The sequence below is a fragment of the Prunus dulcis genome, chromosome 2, assembly GCF_902201215.1.
Source record: "Prunus dulcis chromosome 2, ALMONDv2, whole genome shotgun sequence".
Taxonomy (NCBI): Eukaryota; Viridiplantae; Streptophyta; class Magnoliopsida; order Rosales; family Rosaceae; genus Prunus; species Prunus dulcis.
Genome location: NC_047651.1, coordinates 13043683 through 13057328, shown reverse-complemented (window position 1 = coordinate 13057328; position 13646 = coordinate 13043683). Strand labels below are relative to the sequence as shown.

At 41.7% G+C, this 13646-nt stretch overlaps 1 protein-coding gene and 1 pseudogene across 1 annotated transcript in view; both read right to left on the bottom strand.

Moving 5' to 3' along the window:
• Window positions 1–313: 313 nt before the first annotated feature.
• LOC117618161 lies at window positions 314–2051 on the bottom strand (annotated as a pseudogene).
• The window catches only part of LOC117618160, a 16905-nt gene continuing 5194 nt past the window's right edge, over window positions 1936–13646 (bottom strand). Inside the window, exons 5-7 of the mRNA XM_034347770.1 lie at window positions 13520–13641; window positions 5663–6686; window positions 1936–2936 (exon numbers count right to left, since the gene is read on the bottom strand). Coding sequence (XP_034203661.1) covers window positions 2168–2936; window positions 5663–6686; window positions 13520–13641 — 1915 coding nt within the window. The 3' untranslated portion in view covers window positions 1936–2167. The remainder of the gene's footprint in view (window positions 2937–5662; window positions 6687–13519; window positions 13642–13646) is intronic.

The following is a 13646-nucleotide window of genomic DNA, read 5'->3' as shown; positions in this document are numbered from 1 at the left end:
TCCGTAAAATCACTCTATTGCACTTTCAGTTCATTATAGTTTTGGGACCTTTGCATATAAATAACACAAATCATGCCAATATCAAGTCTCAAACCTTTGCATTAATTCTCATTCCGAAGAGTATATATGAACATTTGCATAATGATGACAAATATGAAGATGTGATCATGTGAACGCACATAAGCCCAATCAGGCAAGATCCTTCAAACGAACAAGAAAAACCTCAAAATTGCCATGACACGCAAACCCAGTCGGTTAAATGCCTTCTTTCACACGAAACAACCATAATTTAACTGGACTCCTTGGTTATCTATCACACAAGGTAATCGGCGTAAGTAAACCTGTCGTCCATGATCTTACACACAACTTCTTTAGACTCCTCGAGCTTTTTGATGCTCCTGATGAGCTTCTGGCGCTTCACTGCAATTGATGGAGGTTCCTCCAGCATCCTCTCAATCCCACCACCATTGTTTGGTCCCAGTAGCTCATTCATAATCTCCATCTCCAAGTCCTTGTTCACAAGGTTTGAAACACTCAGCTGCAAATGCAAAGCCATAATATTAATGAACCTTCTCAGCACAACATTGCAATACGCAGTCATCCGCATTTTCAAGTTGAAAGCTTGGGACAATAGGACATGTGAGTACTTCTTTAGACCTCCAACTTCAACCATCCCAATGTCCAGGTATCAGATAATTATTCAAGACCGTTTTGATGAATGTTTCTTGTTCAGTTATGAGCCTATTCGATTAGGATAGATATTCTGGATTACATGTATAATCAGTCAGTTTCTCCATTTCCACTATCTCCGTCATCCAATTAATCGACCTTTCGTTCATCTTTTCAATAAGATTATGGCCTGCTCTTCTGGCAGACAATTGAACATGGTAATAGTTTTATGTATTTCTCGTTAAACAGACAAAACCACATCCTCAATATAACTCCAAACCTGCTCAACAAACCCAATAGGTATGCTCAAAATCCCCTTAACTTTACCCTGCAAAACTATAAGAAAAGCATTGCGCGGAACAAATTAGGAAGGTTGATACCTTTTGCCTCCACCAAAATCGCAATCTCCTCCAGTAAGAAATTACTTTTGGGGTCACTCACATTGCCCTCGTGAAGCTGATCTGAGCACTTATTGAGCATCTCAACAAGCCTGGCCTTGCAAAGCATGTGTTTGTCATCCGGGAACTCATCAAATTCTCCCCTCACAAGAATTTTCTTAAGTGATTCTTTGGATATTCCAATGATCTGCATAACAGCAGTCATGGCCTCAGCAACAGATGAGAGCTTTTTCGGCATTTTGTTGAGCTCTGAAAGGTAAGAATTCAGCTTGTTATTGATCTTCTTTACAATATCATGGCAAGTTTCTAGCTATGCTAGCAGCTTGAATTTGGACCAACTTGTCAGCCAAAACCTGAATTCCAACCATAGACTTATCAATCTTCGAAAGAAAAGGATCAGTTTCAAATAATCGACATGCAATAGCCCTCGCCTCCTCATACGTTTCATATCGAATCCGGTTCCTTACACAGACATAGCGACCAATGTCCACATCATCAGCTGTAATCTTTGTAATTGTAGGATGAGACAATTAAGCCCACCAAACAATGGTTAGGATCCATGTTCATTTCAATTGAATCTACCTAATCCAATCCGGCCTATCAAACAGGGCTATAACATTCTAAAGAACAAGTGCCTAGAAGGCCAGAGCTCCATTGGGAAGTGATTAATTATTCCCATTGAGCTTGGCAAAAGCAAATGCCAATAGATTCCCATTGACCAAATGGAAGACTAACAAGGGTCCCAACTCAAAGAGAAAAGGCCCCAAAAGGGTTCAAATTGTGATAATGACAAAGGAAGGTGTTTCTACCATCACCCCCAGTGTCGTGAATTAGAGATCTAGGAAGGAACAGAGGATAGAAATTTCCTCCTATTCCAGGAACAAGCCTGGGAAGGTTTAGCAACCCAAAAGACAAAAACAGAATGTGCTTATAATTAAGTAGAAACAGATCATCCACACAAGAACATCAACCAACCAGGTACATGATAAACAAAATGCACATCCATAATTAAGTACAAACCGATCAACCACACATCATTGGCAAAATGCCTTCTTTCACACGAAACATACCATAATTTAACTGGACTCCTTAGTTATCTATCACACAAGGTAATCGGCGTGAGTAAACCTGTCGTCCATGATCTTACACACAACCTCTTTAGACTCCTTGAGCTTTTTGATGCTCTTGATGAGCTTCTGGAGCTTCACTGCAATTGATGGAGGTTCCTCCAGCATCCTCTCAATCCCACCACCATGGTTAGGTCCCAGTAGTTCATTCATAATCTCAATCTCCATGTCCTTGTTCACAAGGTTTGAAACACTCAGCTGCAAATGCAAAGCCATGATATCAATCAACCTTCTCAGCACAACATTCCAATACGCAGTCATCCGCATTTTCAAGTCAAAAGCTTGAGACAATAGGACATGTGGGTACTTCCTTAGACCTCCAACTTCAACCACCCCAATTCCCTCTAAATTTATGTTTATCTTAGCGTTGGGTCCAAGTATCAGATATTCATGCAAGACCTTTCTGATGAATGTTTCTTGTTCAGTCATGAGCCTTTGCCATTCAGATATATATTCCAGATTACATGTATAATCAGTTAGTTTCTCCATTTCCACTATCTCCGTCATCCAATTAATCGACCTTTCTTTCATCTTTTCAATAAGATTATGGCCTGCTCTTCTGGCAGACAGTTGAACATGGTAATAGTTTTCTGTATTTCTTATTAACACAGACAAAACCACATCGTCAATATAACTCCAAACCTGCTCAACAAACCCAATAGGTATGCTCGAAATCCCCTTAACTTTACCCTGCAAGACTATAAGAAAAGCATTGTGCGGAATGAAATTGGGAAGGGTTATATGTAAGAACCCAAACCAAAATATCTAAAAATTTAGATTTCTTTATTCTAGCCAAAAGACGGTTTTGCCCTCGCATTTTTTTTAAGGGGAAAAATTTGACTTTTTGATCGGAAAAGAATTCGGGAATTCCGCTTGCGCCGTTGCGTAGAGCACGACGAAAGGAGTCCGTAGACACGAATCGGAGTTTTAACGAAGAAATTACGATCAAAACATCGCGAAAGGCAAAATGGTAATTTGGACAAAAATCAAATTTTTATCCCTGTTTCTCTCTCTCCCCCGTCATTTCTCTCTCCTCTCCCGATTGCACCCAGCCCGCGATCCCCTCCCCTTCCAGCCGTCCTAGCCGCCGCCACCCCGCGAGCCGATCTCCGGCGCCGGTCCCATCTGAACCGCAGCTCGCCCGCCGACATTTCCCGACCAGCCCCAGCCCTGCGCACGCCGGATTCTGGCCGGAAACTGGAAAAAATTTCGATCGGGTCGCTCGATCTCCTCCGTTTCTCAACCAAATCAGTCGAGTGAGGTATGGATTTTCATCTATTTCTCATGCTCTATCTGCTGGTTGGCTGGGTTTAGATCGATTCAATCTCTAGATCACTCGATTTTCGATTTGAAAATCGGCCGAACTTCGACCGCCGTGATCGGCCATTTCCGGCCACTTTTTGGGGGTGGTCCAAGAACAAAAGTGACTCCAAATAGGGTGTTTTACCTAGGGTAGGAGTTTGGAGTCTCGGTTCCACGATTTTTCGGCACACCCGAATCGCTTTGGACACCCGATCTGCCCCGCGCGTGTGGCGGCGCGTGGGCCATTGTGGTGACACGGCTCTGGCCATTTTTGAGGTCCTCATGTCGTCACGAGCGCGTGGGATTTCGCGGATCTCAATTCGGAGTCCGTTTGAGCCCCGAACGGATTTTCCATATCGCGCAATCCGTGGGTGCAGTGTCGTGTAATCGTTGGATCGCGCTGAATTTTGGATATGTCGGTCTACGTGATTTCAGGATCCCGTGGGATTCGACGGATCGCGAATCGGAGTCCCGGATACCCCGGAATCGCGAACCCTAGGGCTAGGGTTTGGGTTTTAAGCGATAACGCGACTTTGGCCAACCCGACCGTCCGATTCGGACCAAATTCGCAGAACTTGGTTCCCGTCCTATGAGAAACCTTCAGGGATGATCAGATTGGCCATCGGGCTCCGTGGACCCCACGGGATAGTTTATCGCTTAGCTGAGTGTCGAACCTCCTAGACTTGTTCCAATGTTTGAAAAAGATTAATGTGGGCATAGGAGTAACTCGGGATAAAATGCACGCATTTCTAGGAGCCGGGGGCAGGGTGTTTAATTTAAATTCTATTTATCCAGCAGTTGTTTAATTTATTATTCTTGGATAAGCAGGCACTAGGAGTCCGGCTAATCCACAGGAGGGACCCTCGAGAGGTCCAGCTAGCTCGGACCAGCAGTGAGTGGACTTTTCTTTCTCAAAAAGATTTTATAATTATATTTTATATTTGATCTTGAATAAGTGATTTCAACATAAATTTTATGATGCAAATACCCTTATTTTATAAAATTAGACAAGCAGCAGATTTGTGATTTTGAGGCCAAATTAGTGGTTTAGTTCAGATTTACCAGAGTTCAGAATAGATCAGTTTTTATCAGAAACAGTTATTTTAGACCACCATGTACCCGCCCTACAGTTGGTGATTATCCAGAGTTGGACCGATGTCGACGGACATCCGGTCTGATTTCAGTTAGTCAGTGCACTTGACTTGCCTCACGAGTTCCGGGGACGCTCGGACCGTGAGTGCCAGGATTTGCTGCTCGGCAGACTTGGCGTCCCAAGACCTGCCAGGATTGCGGCTCGGCTGACTCTGTGTCTCCGAGACCTGCCAGGATAGCGGATCAGGCTGACTACGGTCCCCTGCATCCTGCCTGAGCGACTCGAGTGACTTGGTGTCACCGAGGACCTGCCGGCGGATCAGGCCGATCATAGTCCCCTGATTTCGCCAGTTTGTGGCTCGGGTAGCCTGTGTGACGCCCGAGACCTGCCAGGGGATTGACGGATATCAGGGGTACAGTTAGGTGGCAGTTTTAAAGGATTCTTAAGTTTTTAATGCAGTTACGATTTCATGCCTTTCTATTAGTATCTTTGATACTCCGTACATATCACTAGAATATATTGTGCATATTATGTGAATATTTATGTAATTATGTGTATTTACGTTTAATTGAATATTTCGAGTTGATTATGAGCAGATTATAGTTTTATCCCTATGTTTTCAAAACGGGGGTTATTATGTTCTGAAATGTTTTCTCGAACATTATTTTTATCCACTCACAATTTTAACTTGTTTTTCGCCCCCAGGCCGTAGAAGAACGAAGGAAATCACTCGGGCCATCACCCTAACTCCCGACCCACCACCAAAGCGTAGGAACTTGTTGTACTTCTTTGTAATTCTGTAAATCTGTTTAGAAATTGCTCTGATATCTTGTTGAACATAAGGAACTGAGGTTGGAAACTGTTTGTTGAATTAGTCTGGCTGTTGGTAGGATTTCTGAGACTGTTTGGCAGGTGGAAGACTTTGGGTATGGTCAAAATACAGGGGAGACTCTGCCGAATTTTCGGCAGAAGTCGGAAGGAAATTAATTAAGGAAAAGGGTAAAAAGGTCATTTGTGTCCGACAATTCAGGAGTCGGCTCGGTTTTCAAAGCGAAAATTAGGTCGGGTCCTGTCAACCTTTTGCCGCCTCTAAAATTGCAATCTCCTCCTTTAAGAAATTACTTTTGGGGTCACTCTCGTTGCACTCGTGAAGCTGATCTGAGCACTTATTGAGCATCTCAACAAGCCTAGCCGTGCAATGCATGTGTTTGTCATCCAGGAACTCATGAAATTCTCCCCTCACAAGAATTTTCTTAAGTGATTCTTTGGATGTTCCAATGATCTGCATAACAGCAGTCATGGCCTCAGCAACAGATGAGAGCTTTTTCGGCATTTTGTTGAGCTCTGAAAGGTAAGAATTCAGCTTGTCATTGATCTTCTTTACAATATCAGGCAAGTTTCTAGCTATGCTAGCAGCTTGAATTTGGACCAACTTGTCAGCCAAAACCTGAATCCCAACCATAGACTTATCAAATAATCGATCCTCAATACTCCTCGCCTCCTCATACGTTTCATCTCGAATCAAGTTCCTTACGCAGACATAGCCAAGACCAATACGCACATCATCAGCTGTAACCTTATCCAGCAGTCCCTCTGGTGCCATATCAACCTTTGTAACCACAGCCAGAGTCCTCTCACCAGTTTTATCCACACTCCGCAACATACTAATTGACTCACATGTGCTAAAATCAGTAGAAGCAGATAAAACATTCAAAATGATGCTCTCATCTGGTTTTATATACTTCATGATCATATCTTTGATCTGATCAGCGATATTCAGAGGCTTCCCACGAACTGGAACCCTAGTGATTCCAGGGAGGTCAACCATGGTCAAATCAGGCACACCATTCTTCTTCACCAACAAGGTCAATGGGGTGTCTGAAATTCCCTTACAGTCCCCAGCAATCAGATTGGTGGCATTCACAATGTCCTCAGAAATATTGTCCTCATCAGTGTGCTCAACTCGGCCATTGTACTCCAGTGAAAGATCTGGGTCAGGATCAGAGTGGTGCTGAAGCCTCATTATGAGAGGAACCCTTGTGCTGATTCCCCATCCACGCGGAAGGCTGATGCCGGCGAGGGACTCAAGAACACTGGTGTTGGAATAATTGCTCTGATTAATACTCACCTATATTACCGTTGGACCAAGGTTCTCAACTGTACCACTATATTGGAATTAGAACAGTCTTCTTGGGACTGCATACTACAGAGTTTTACATATATATATATATGTACTACTGAACCTTTTGTAAGTCTTATGATGAATAAGAGCAAACAACTCTCTTTCAAGTGGACGTAGGCTATATCAAGTAGCTGAACCACTATAATTCTGTGTGTCTTATTCTCCTTATTTCCCTTTATCTATTTCTTCATGGTATCAGAGCAGAACTCTTGAGTATCTTGTCTCTTTGACTTCTCATGGGTGTTTCATCTGACAAGGCTTCTGTCTTTACCATGGATGTCGATGGTAATCCTAATCTTTGTCTCTGTTCAGTGCTTTTAAATGGGTTTAATTATATTACTTGGTCAAGGGCTGTTAGTTGGCTCTTGGAGGAAGATCGAAGCTTGGTTTCATCAATGGAACCATTCGAGCACCAGAGGCTAGCGATCCAAAGTTTGAGGACTTTTTCTGTAAAGACCAGCTTGTTATGTCTTGGCTACTTAACTCCATGGAACCTCAACTGGCTGAGATTTTTAGCTTTTCAGATTCCGCACATCACCTTTGGGAATCTGTGCAAGAAATGTATGGGCAACAAAACAATGCTGCCAGGATTTTTCAGTTAAAGAAAGAAATTGCTAGGTGTTATCAAGATGGGAAACCATTCATTGAGCATCTTGGGAAGCTTAAGAGCATGTGGAATGAGCTGTCTCTTTATAGACCTCATACTACAGATTCTGCTACTTTTTTGAAACGAGCAGAGGAGGATAAAATTTTTCAGCTCTGAGCAAGTTTAGATCAAGAATATGAAGATCTTCGTAGTCATATATTGGTGAATGCTGAGATACCTTCCTTGAACAACGTGTGCACAACAATACAGCGAGAAGAAATCAGGAAGAAAGTCATGAACATGGAAACAAAAACAAATGCTGGAAGTTCAGATTCTAGTGCATTTGTGTCAAGTTCCAAAATGTCAGAAAGCAAGTCATTCAAAAGTAAGAAACCAAATATTACTTGCAGTTATTGTGGGCAAAAGAAGCACACCAGGGACAGATGTTGGGTTCTCCATCCACATTTGAAGCCTAAATTCAGTAAAGATAAAGGTTCACAAAATTCTGAAGCCAATGCTGCTGTATGTTTTAATTATGTACCCAATGATATCATGGCAAATTTCACGTCAAATCCTTCCGCCTTGCTTGGTCAGTTTGCTACTTATCTTCAACAACATGGTTCATCTGGAAATATAACTCAGAATGGTGGTGCAAGTCAAACTGATGCTTATGCAAATATTTCTACAAATCCATCGGCTCTTCTTGGCCATTTTGCGTCATTTCTTCAACATTTGGGCAAATCAAAGAATTCTCCTCTTGATGGAATTGTGGCTTCAGGTATTTTCTGTGCCTTCATGTCTGCACTAATATCTATTTCAAACTCAAATTTTTGGATCATTGATTCGGGTGCTACCGATCACATGACAAATCAAAAGAATAATCTTCATAACTTCAAGGCATCAGCGGAGACGCAATCTGTTTCTGTGGAAAATGGTATGAATGTTCAGGTGATGGGTCAAGGAAGGATTACATTTTTTAATTCAAAAACTGACTCTGCTACTCTTTATGTACCTTCCTTTCCGTTGCAGCTCATGTCAGTTGGAAGAGTAACTAATTCTCTAAATTGCAATGCTATTTTTTCCCCTCATGATGTGATTTTTCAGGATTGAGTCACATTGTGATGGGACCCGCCCCGGAATTTCCCGGAAACCGAAGCGGACCCCGTCTTTGTTCTGACATCTTCCCGATGCCGGGCCCACTTACTAAGAAACCGAGACTTTCTACCAAAATTTTGGTAGAGTCTCCCTTGTAATTTAAGCAAACCCAACAAAAATTTTCAACCTGCAATATACATAAAATAAAAATCTCAACCAGCAACATGCTTTCATTATTCAAAAAGTCATACTAAAATGGGGAAGGTACTTACATAGTGTAATGGGGAAGGTACTTAAATAGTGTAATCATACAACTTCTCTCAACCACCCCTCATAATCAAGTTCTTCCACAACACCCTTCAACAATCCAAGTATCTCGTCTATAGAGAATATATACATATACTTCCCCACAACCCTTATAAAAATACACTCTCAATACCCAAAATGCCAAACTCACAATATATTGCCAAAGCGCTATACAACATCAAATTCATCTAATGAATATAATATATTCAACAAGCCATAAAAACATTATGCAAAAATCCTTCATCAACAAAACCATGCATATGATTGAAAAGAAAGTCCACTCACAAATATTCCCACGATGCCTGAGCACGTGCGGGTCCTACCTGCTGAGTATGTGCAGTTGAAACACCTATTTCGAGATACGAACCGTTAATTAACATAAAATTACATCGAAGATGAAATCAAAATTTAAATGCTTAAATCCCCAAATTCCCAATACTTGCACGTTGAAGAAGGTCTCCTAAGGTCCGATTACAGGTTTAGGAATCGTTCACGAATTTTTTTTTTTTTACGGTTATCGCTAACCCGCAACTTTGCTTTATTGAATCGGAACATCCGGGGCTCCGATTCATAATCCGTGAAGTCCCATACGGTCCTAAGAATACCTAGAACAACATATTTTAATTCGGAAAAGATCCAACGGTCAGAACCTATCGAACCCGGATAACGCACAATATACGAAAATTCGTTCGATAGTCAAACGAATTGAGATCCGCGAATTTCTATGCGCTTGTGACAACCTAAGGATCTCATCGGGTTAAATTGCATCTTCACTAGCCTCGCCCATGCGCCGTCACACGTGCTGGCAGCGCGTGGGTGTGCAGAGTAATTCTGGTGACGGAAAAACTCTACACCCAAGCTCACCCTTCCTATCGTAGCTACTACTCAAGGTCAGGATCACTTCATTCAACTACGGGAAGGTCCAATTCAGGTGGCAACTGGCCAAAATTTCACTTTGAAATTCGGCCAAAATCTAGGTTTTCTAATCGATTTTTCTAGACCACGAATCGGTCCAAACCTATACAACAGTCAGCTAGAACTCGTAAAATGGATGAGAAACCATACCTCACTCACCAAGTTTGGGCGGCGGAGCCGGCCGCGCGACGACGGGAAAGCTCCGGTTCAAACCAGTCGAGCTCGTGGCGGGAGTTCGTGGTTTGCGACGGGGAAAACAGGCTAGCCTTGATCGGGACGTCGAGAAGAGTCGATCGGGACCGGTGGCGTGCCTGGCCATGACCGGTGCAGAGAGAACCGAAGAGAGAGAGTCGAGCGCGCGCGAGGAGACAGAGAGCTGAGGTGAAAAAAATCTGATTTTTACCAAACTTTTTTGAAATATTTACAAGTTTACCACTGATAATGGTTTGATCGTAACTTTTTTGTTACAACTCCGATTCAAGCCTACCGCGTGTCTACGAATTCGTCTCAGTACCACCTACCCAAAAATACCATTCGTGGTCCCAAAATCCTTCCGGATAAGAAAATGACCAATTTACCCCTACCCCGAGGGTAAATTCGTAATTTATTTTAAATCAATTTAAAATAGACACTTAATTTGGAGTCGAGGTGTTACACATTGAGGACGATTGGTAGAGGACAGAGTCGGGGTGTTACACATTGAGGACGATTGGTAGAGGACATTATTTGAATGGCTTGTACATCGTACATCAAATGCCCTCAAAATCTACAACAGGGGTGTTCCAAGCCAGTTCTTATCCAAATGGAGTTTTGTGGCATCAACGTCTCGGTCATCCTTCCAATATTGTTCTATCAAATATGTTTTCCTCCTTAAATAACGCGCCTCATGGCTGTGAAGTTTGTCGGTTCTCAAAGCAAACTCGGTTGTCTTTTAGCTCATTGGTAACTCAAAAAAGTAGACCTTTTGAGCTTGTTCAGTCGGATGTATGGGGACCAGTTCCATTAGAATCGCATGATGGTTTCAAATATTTTGTCATTTTTGTTGATGATTGTTCTCAAGCAACTTGGTCGTATTTGTTGAAATCAAAGAGTGAAGTTGCTTCTGTTTTCCAGGATTTTCACAAGCTTGTCATGAATCAATTTGACTCTCAAATTAAAGTTTTAAGAACTGATAATGGCACCGAATTCGTAAATAGCTCTATGACTCAGTACTTGAGCTCTTATGGTATCATGCATCAAACAAGTTGTGTTGGAACTCCCCAACAAAATGGAATAGCTGAAAGGAAGAATCGTGATCTTCTTGAAAAGACAAGGTCTATTATGTTGAATATGAATGTTCCAAAAATTTTTTGGTCACATGGTGTTCTTACAGCAGCATATCTAATCAATAGGCTACCCAGTCGCATTCTCAAGTTTAAGTCTCCTTTGGAAATTCTCAAGAAAAGGAAGATTGATTTCTCATTTACGGGTCTTCGGTTGTGTGTGTTATGTTCATGTGCAAGCTTCAAACCGTGACAAACTTGATTCTCGAGCTATTAAGTGTGCTTTTCTTGGTTATTCCACAACTCAAAAGGGTTACAAATGTTATGATGTAAAACAAAGACGGGTTCTGATCTCACGAGATGTCAAGTTTGATGAATCCAAATCCTTTTTTGAAAAGACTTCAGAGAATAATCCTCAGGGGGAACAATTATCTAATGGTATTCCATTACCATTGATAGAAACAGATTTATTTCCTTGTTCATCAAATGATATTCCAGATGAGAATTTTTTTCCTCAGCATAATGATGAGCATAGGGCTGAAAGTCCTAATGGTGTTCAAACTGAAATAAATGGTGAGTCTGAAGTTAATGTCATCGCTGCACCACGACGCAATCCTATAAGAGAACAACATCAGCCAGCAAGACTGAAAGATTACATTACTTTTGCATCCAGGTATCCTATAGAGAACTACATCTCCTCTGCAAATGTATCTCTGTCTCATGCTGCCTTTTTAAGCAACATTTCAAAGTATTGTGAACCATCTTCCTTTGAAGAAGCGAATTCTCAGTCCGTTTGGAGAGATGCTATGAGGGAAGAACTTCAGGCTCTTGACGAAAATTGCACTTGGAGTATTGTTAAATTGCCACAAGGAAAAAGGGCAGTTGGATGTAAGTGGGTTTACAAGACTAAATTTAAAAGTGATGGCTCTCTTGAAAGGCATAAAGCCAGGCTTGTTGCAAAGGGGTTTACTCAAACGTTTGGGGTTGACTACAAAGAAACTTTTGCTCCAGTTGCTAAAATGAATACTGTGAGAGTCCTTTTGTCAGTTGCAGCCAACAATGATTGGCCTCTCTTCCAAATGGATGTTAAAAATGCTTTTTTACATGGAGAGTTAGAAGAAGAAGTCTACATGAGCTTACCTCCTGGACATCCTCAAGAAAAACAAGAAGGTATGGTATGCAAGTTACACAAGGCTATCTACGGCCTTAAGCAATCACCAAGGGCTTGGTATGCAAAACTAAGTTCTGTTCTTGAAAGTGTAAAATTTCAGAGGAGTTCTGCTGACTCATCTTTATTTGTTAAGGATGAGAATGGTAGCAAACTAATAGTGCTTATATATGTTGATGACATTATTATCACTGGAAGTAATCTTGCAGAAATTACCAAGCTGAAGTTATTTCTTCACCAGAAGTTTGCCATTAAGGATTTGGGATCCTTAAAATATTTTTTGGGGATCGAAATTGCTGCGTCTAGGAAAGGATTATTTCTTAACCAGCGGAAATATGTCCTTGATCTACTTAAAGAAACAAGAATGATGGAGACAAAACCTATTGCCAATCCCATAGATGTAAAGAAAAAACTTGGCCTTGATGGAGAATTGTTATCAGATGTTGGTTACTATCAGCGGCTGGTTGGCAAGCTTATCTATCTCACCATCACTCGTCCTGATATTGCTCATGCCGTTAGCTTAGTCAGCCAACATATGCATGCTCCAAGAACCACCCACTTGCAAGCTGTCAAGAGAATTCTTAGATATTTAAAGGGCTCCCCTGGTCGTGGAATTCTAATGAAAAAGAATGGGAACACTAATATTATTGGGTATTCAGATGCCGATTGGGCAGGATGTACAGTTGATCGAAAGTCCACCACTGGATATTGCACTTTTGTTGGAGGGAATCTAGTTACTTGGAAGAGTAAGAAGCAAAATGTCATTGCTCGATCTAGTGCCGAAGCCGAGTACAGAGCCATGGCTCCTCTCACTTGCGAATTAATTTGGCTTCGCAGTCTTTTGAATGACTTGGGCTTCACAGATCCTGAACCCATGACCTTGTTTTGCGATAATCAAGCAGCAATCCATATCGCTGCGAATCCTGTCTTTCACGAACGAACGAAGCATATCGAAGTAGATGGTCATTTTGTTCAAGAAAAGGTGCAATCCAATATTATTCGCACAGCCTTTATTCGAAGCAACAAACAATTGGCTGATGTCTTCACTAAAGGGCTCTCCTTAGCTCAATTTGAAAGTCTTTTTTGTCCAAGCTTGGTTCGATCAATATTCTCGCACAAGCTTGAGGGGGAATGTTGGAATAATTGCTCTGATTAATACTCACCTATATTACCGTTGGACCAAGGTTCTCAACTGTACCACTATATTGGAATTAGAACAGTCTTCTTGGGACTGCATACTAAGAGAGTTTTACATATATATATATATATATGTACTACTGAACCTTTTGTAATTCTTATGATGAATAAGAGCAAACAACTCTCTTTCAAGTGGACGTAGGCTATATCAAGTAGCTGAACCACTATAATTCTGTGTCTTATTCTCCTTATTTCCCTTTATCTATTTTCTTCAATCGGATTTTCCAGATGACTGGTCTCCCACAACAACAATGGTGGGCAGCTGTATGCCTTCCTCCATAACCATGAGGTTGCGGAGCTTGTCAATGGCATCAAGCATGGGGTGGATTCTCTCATTGTAGGAGGA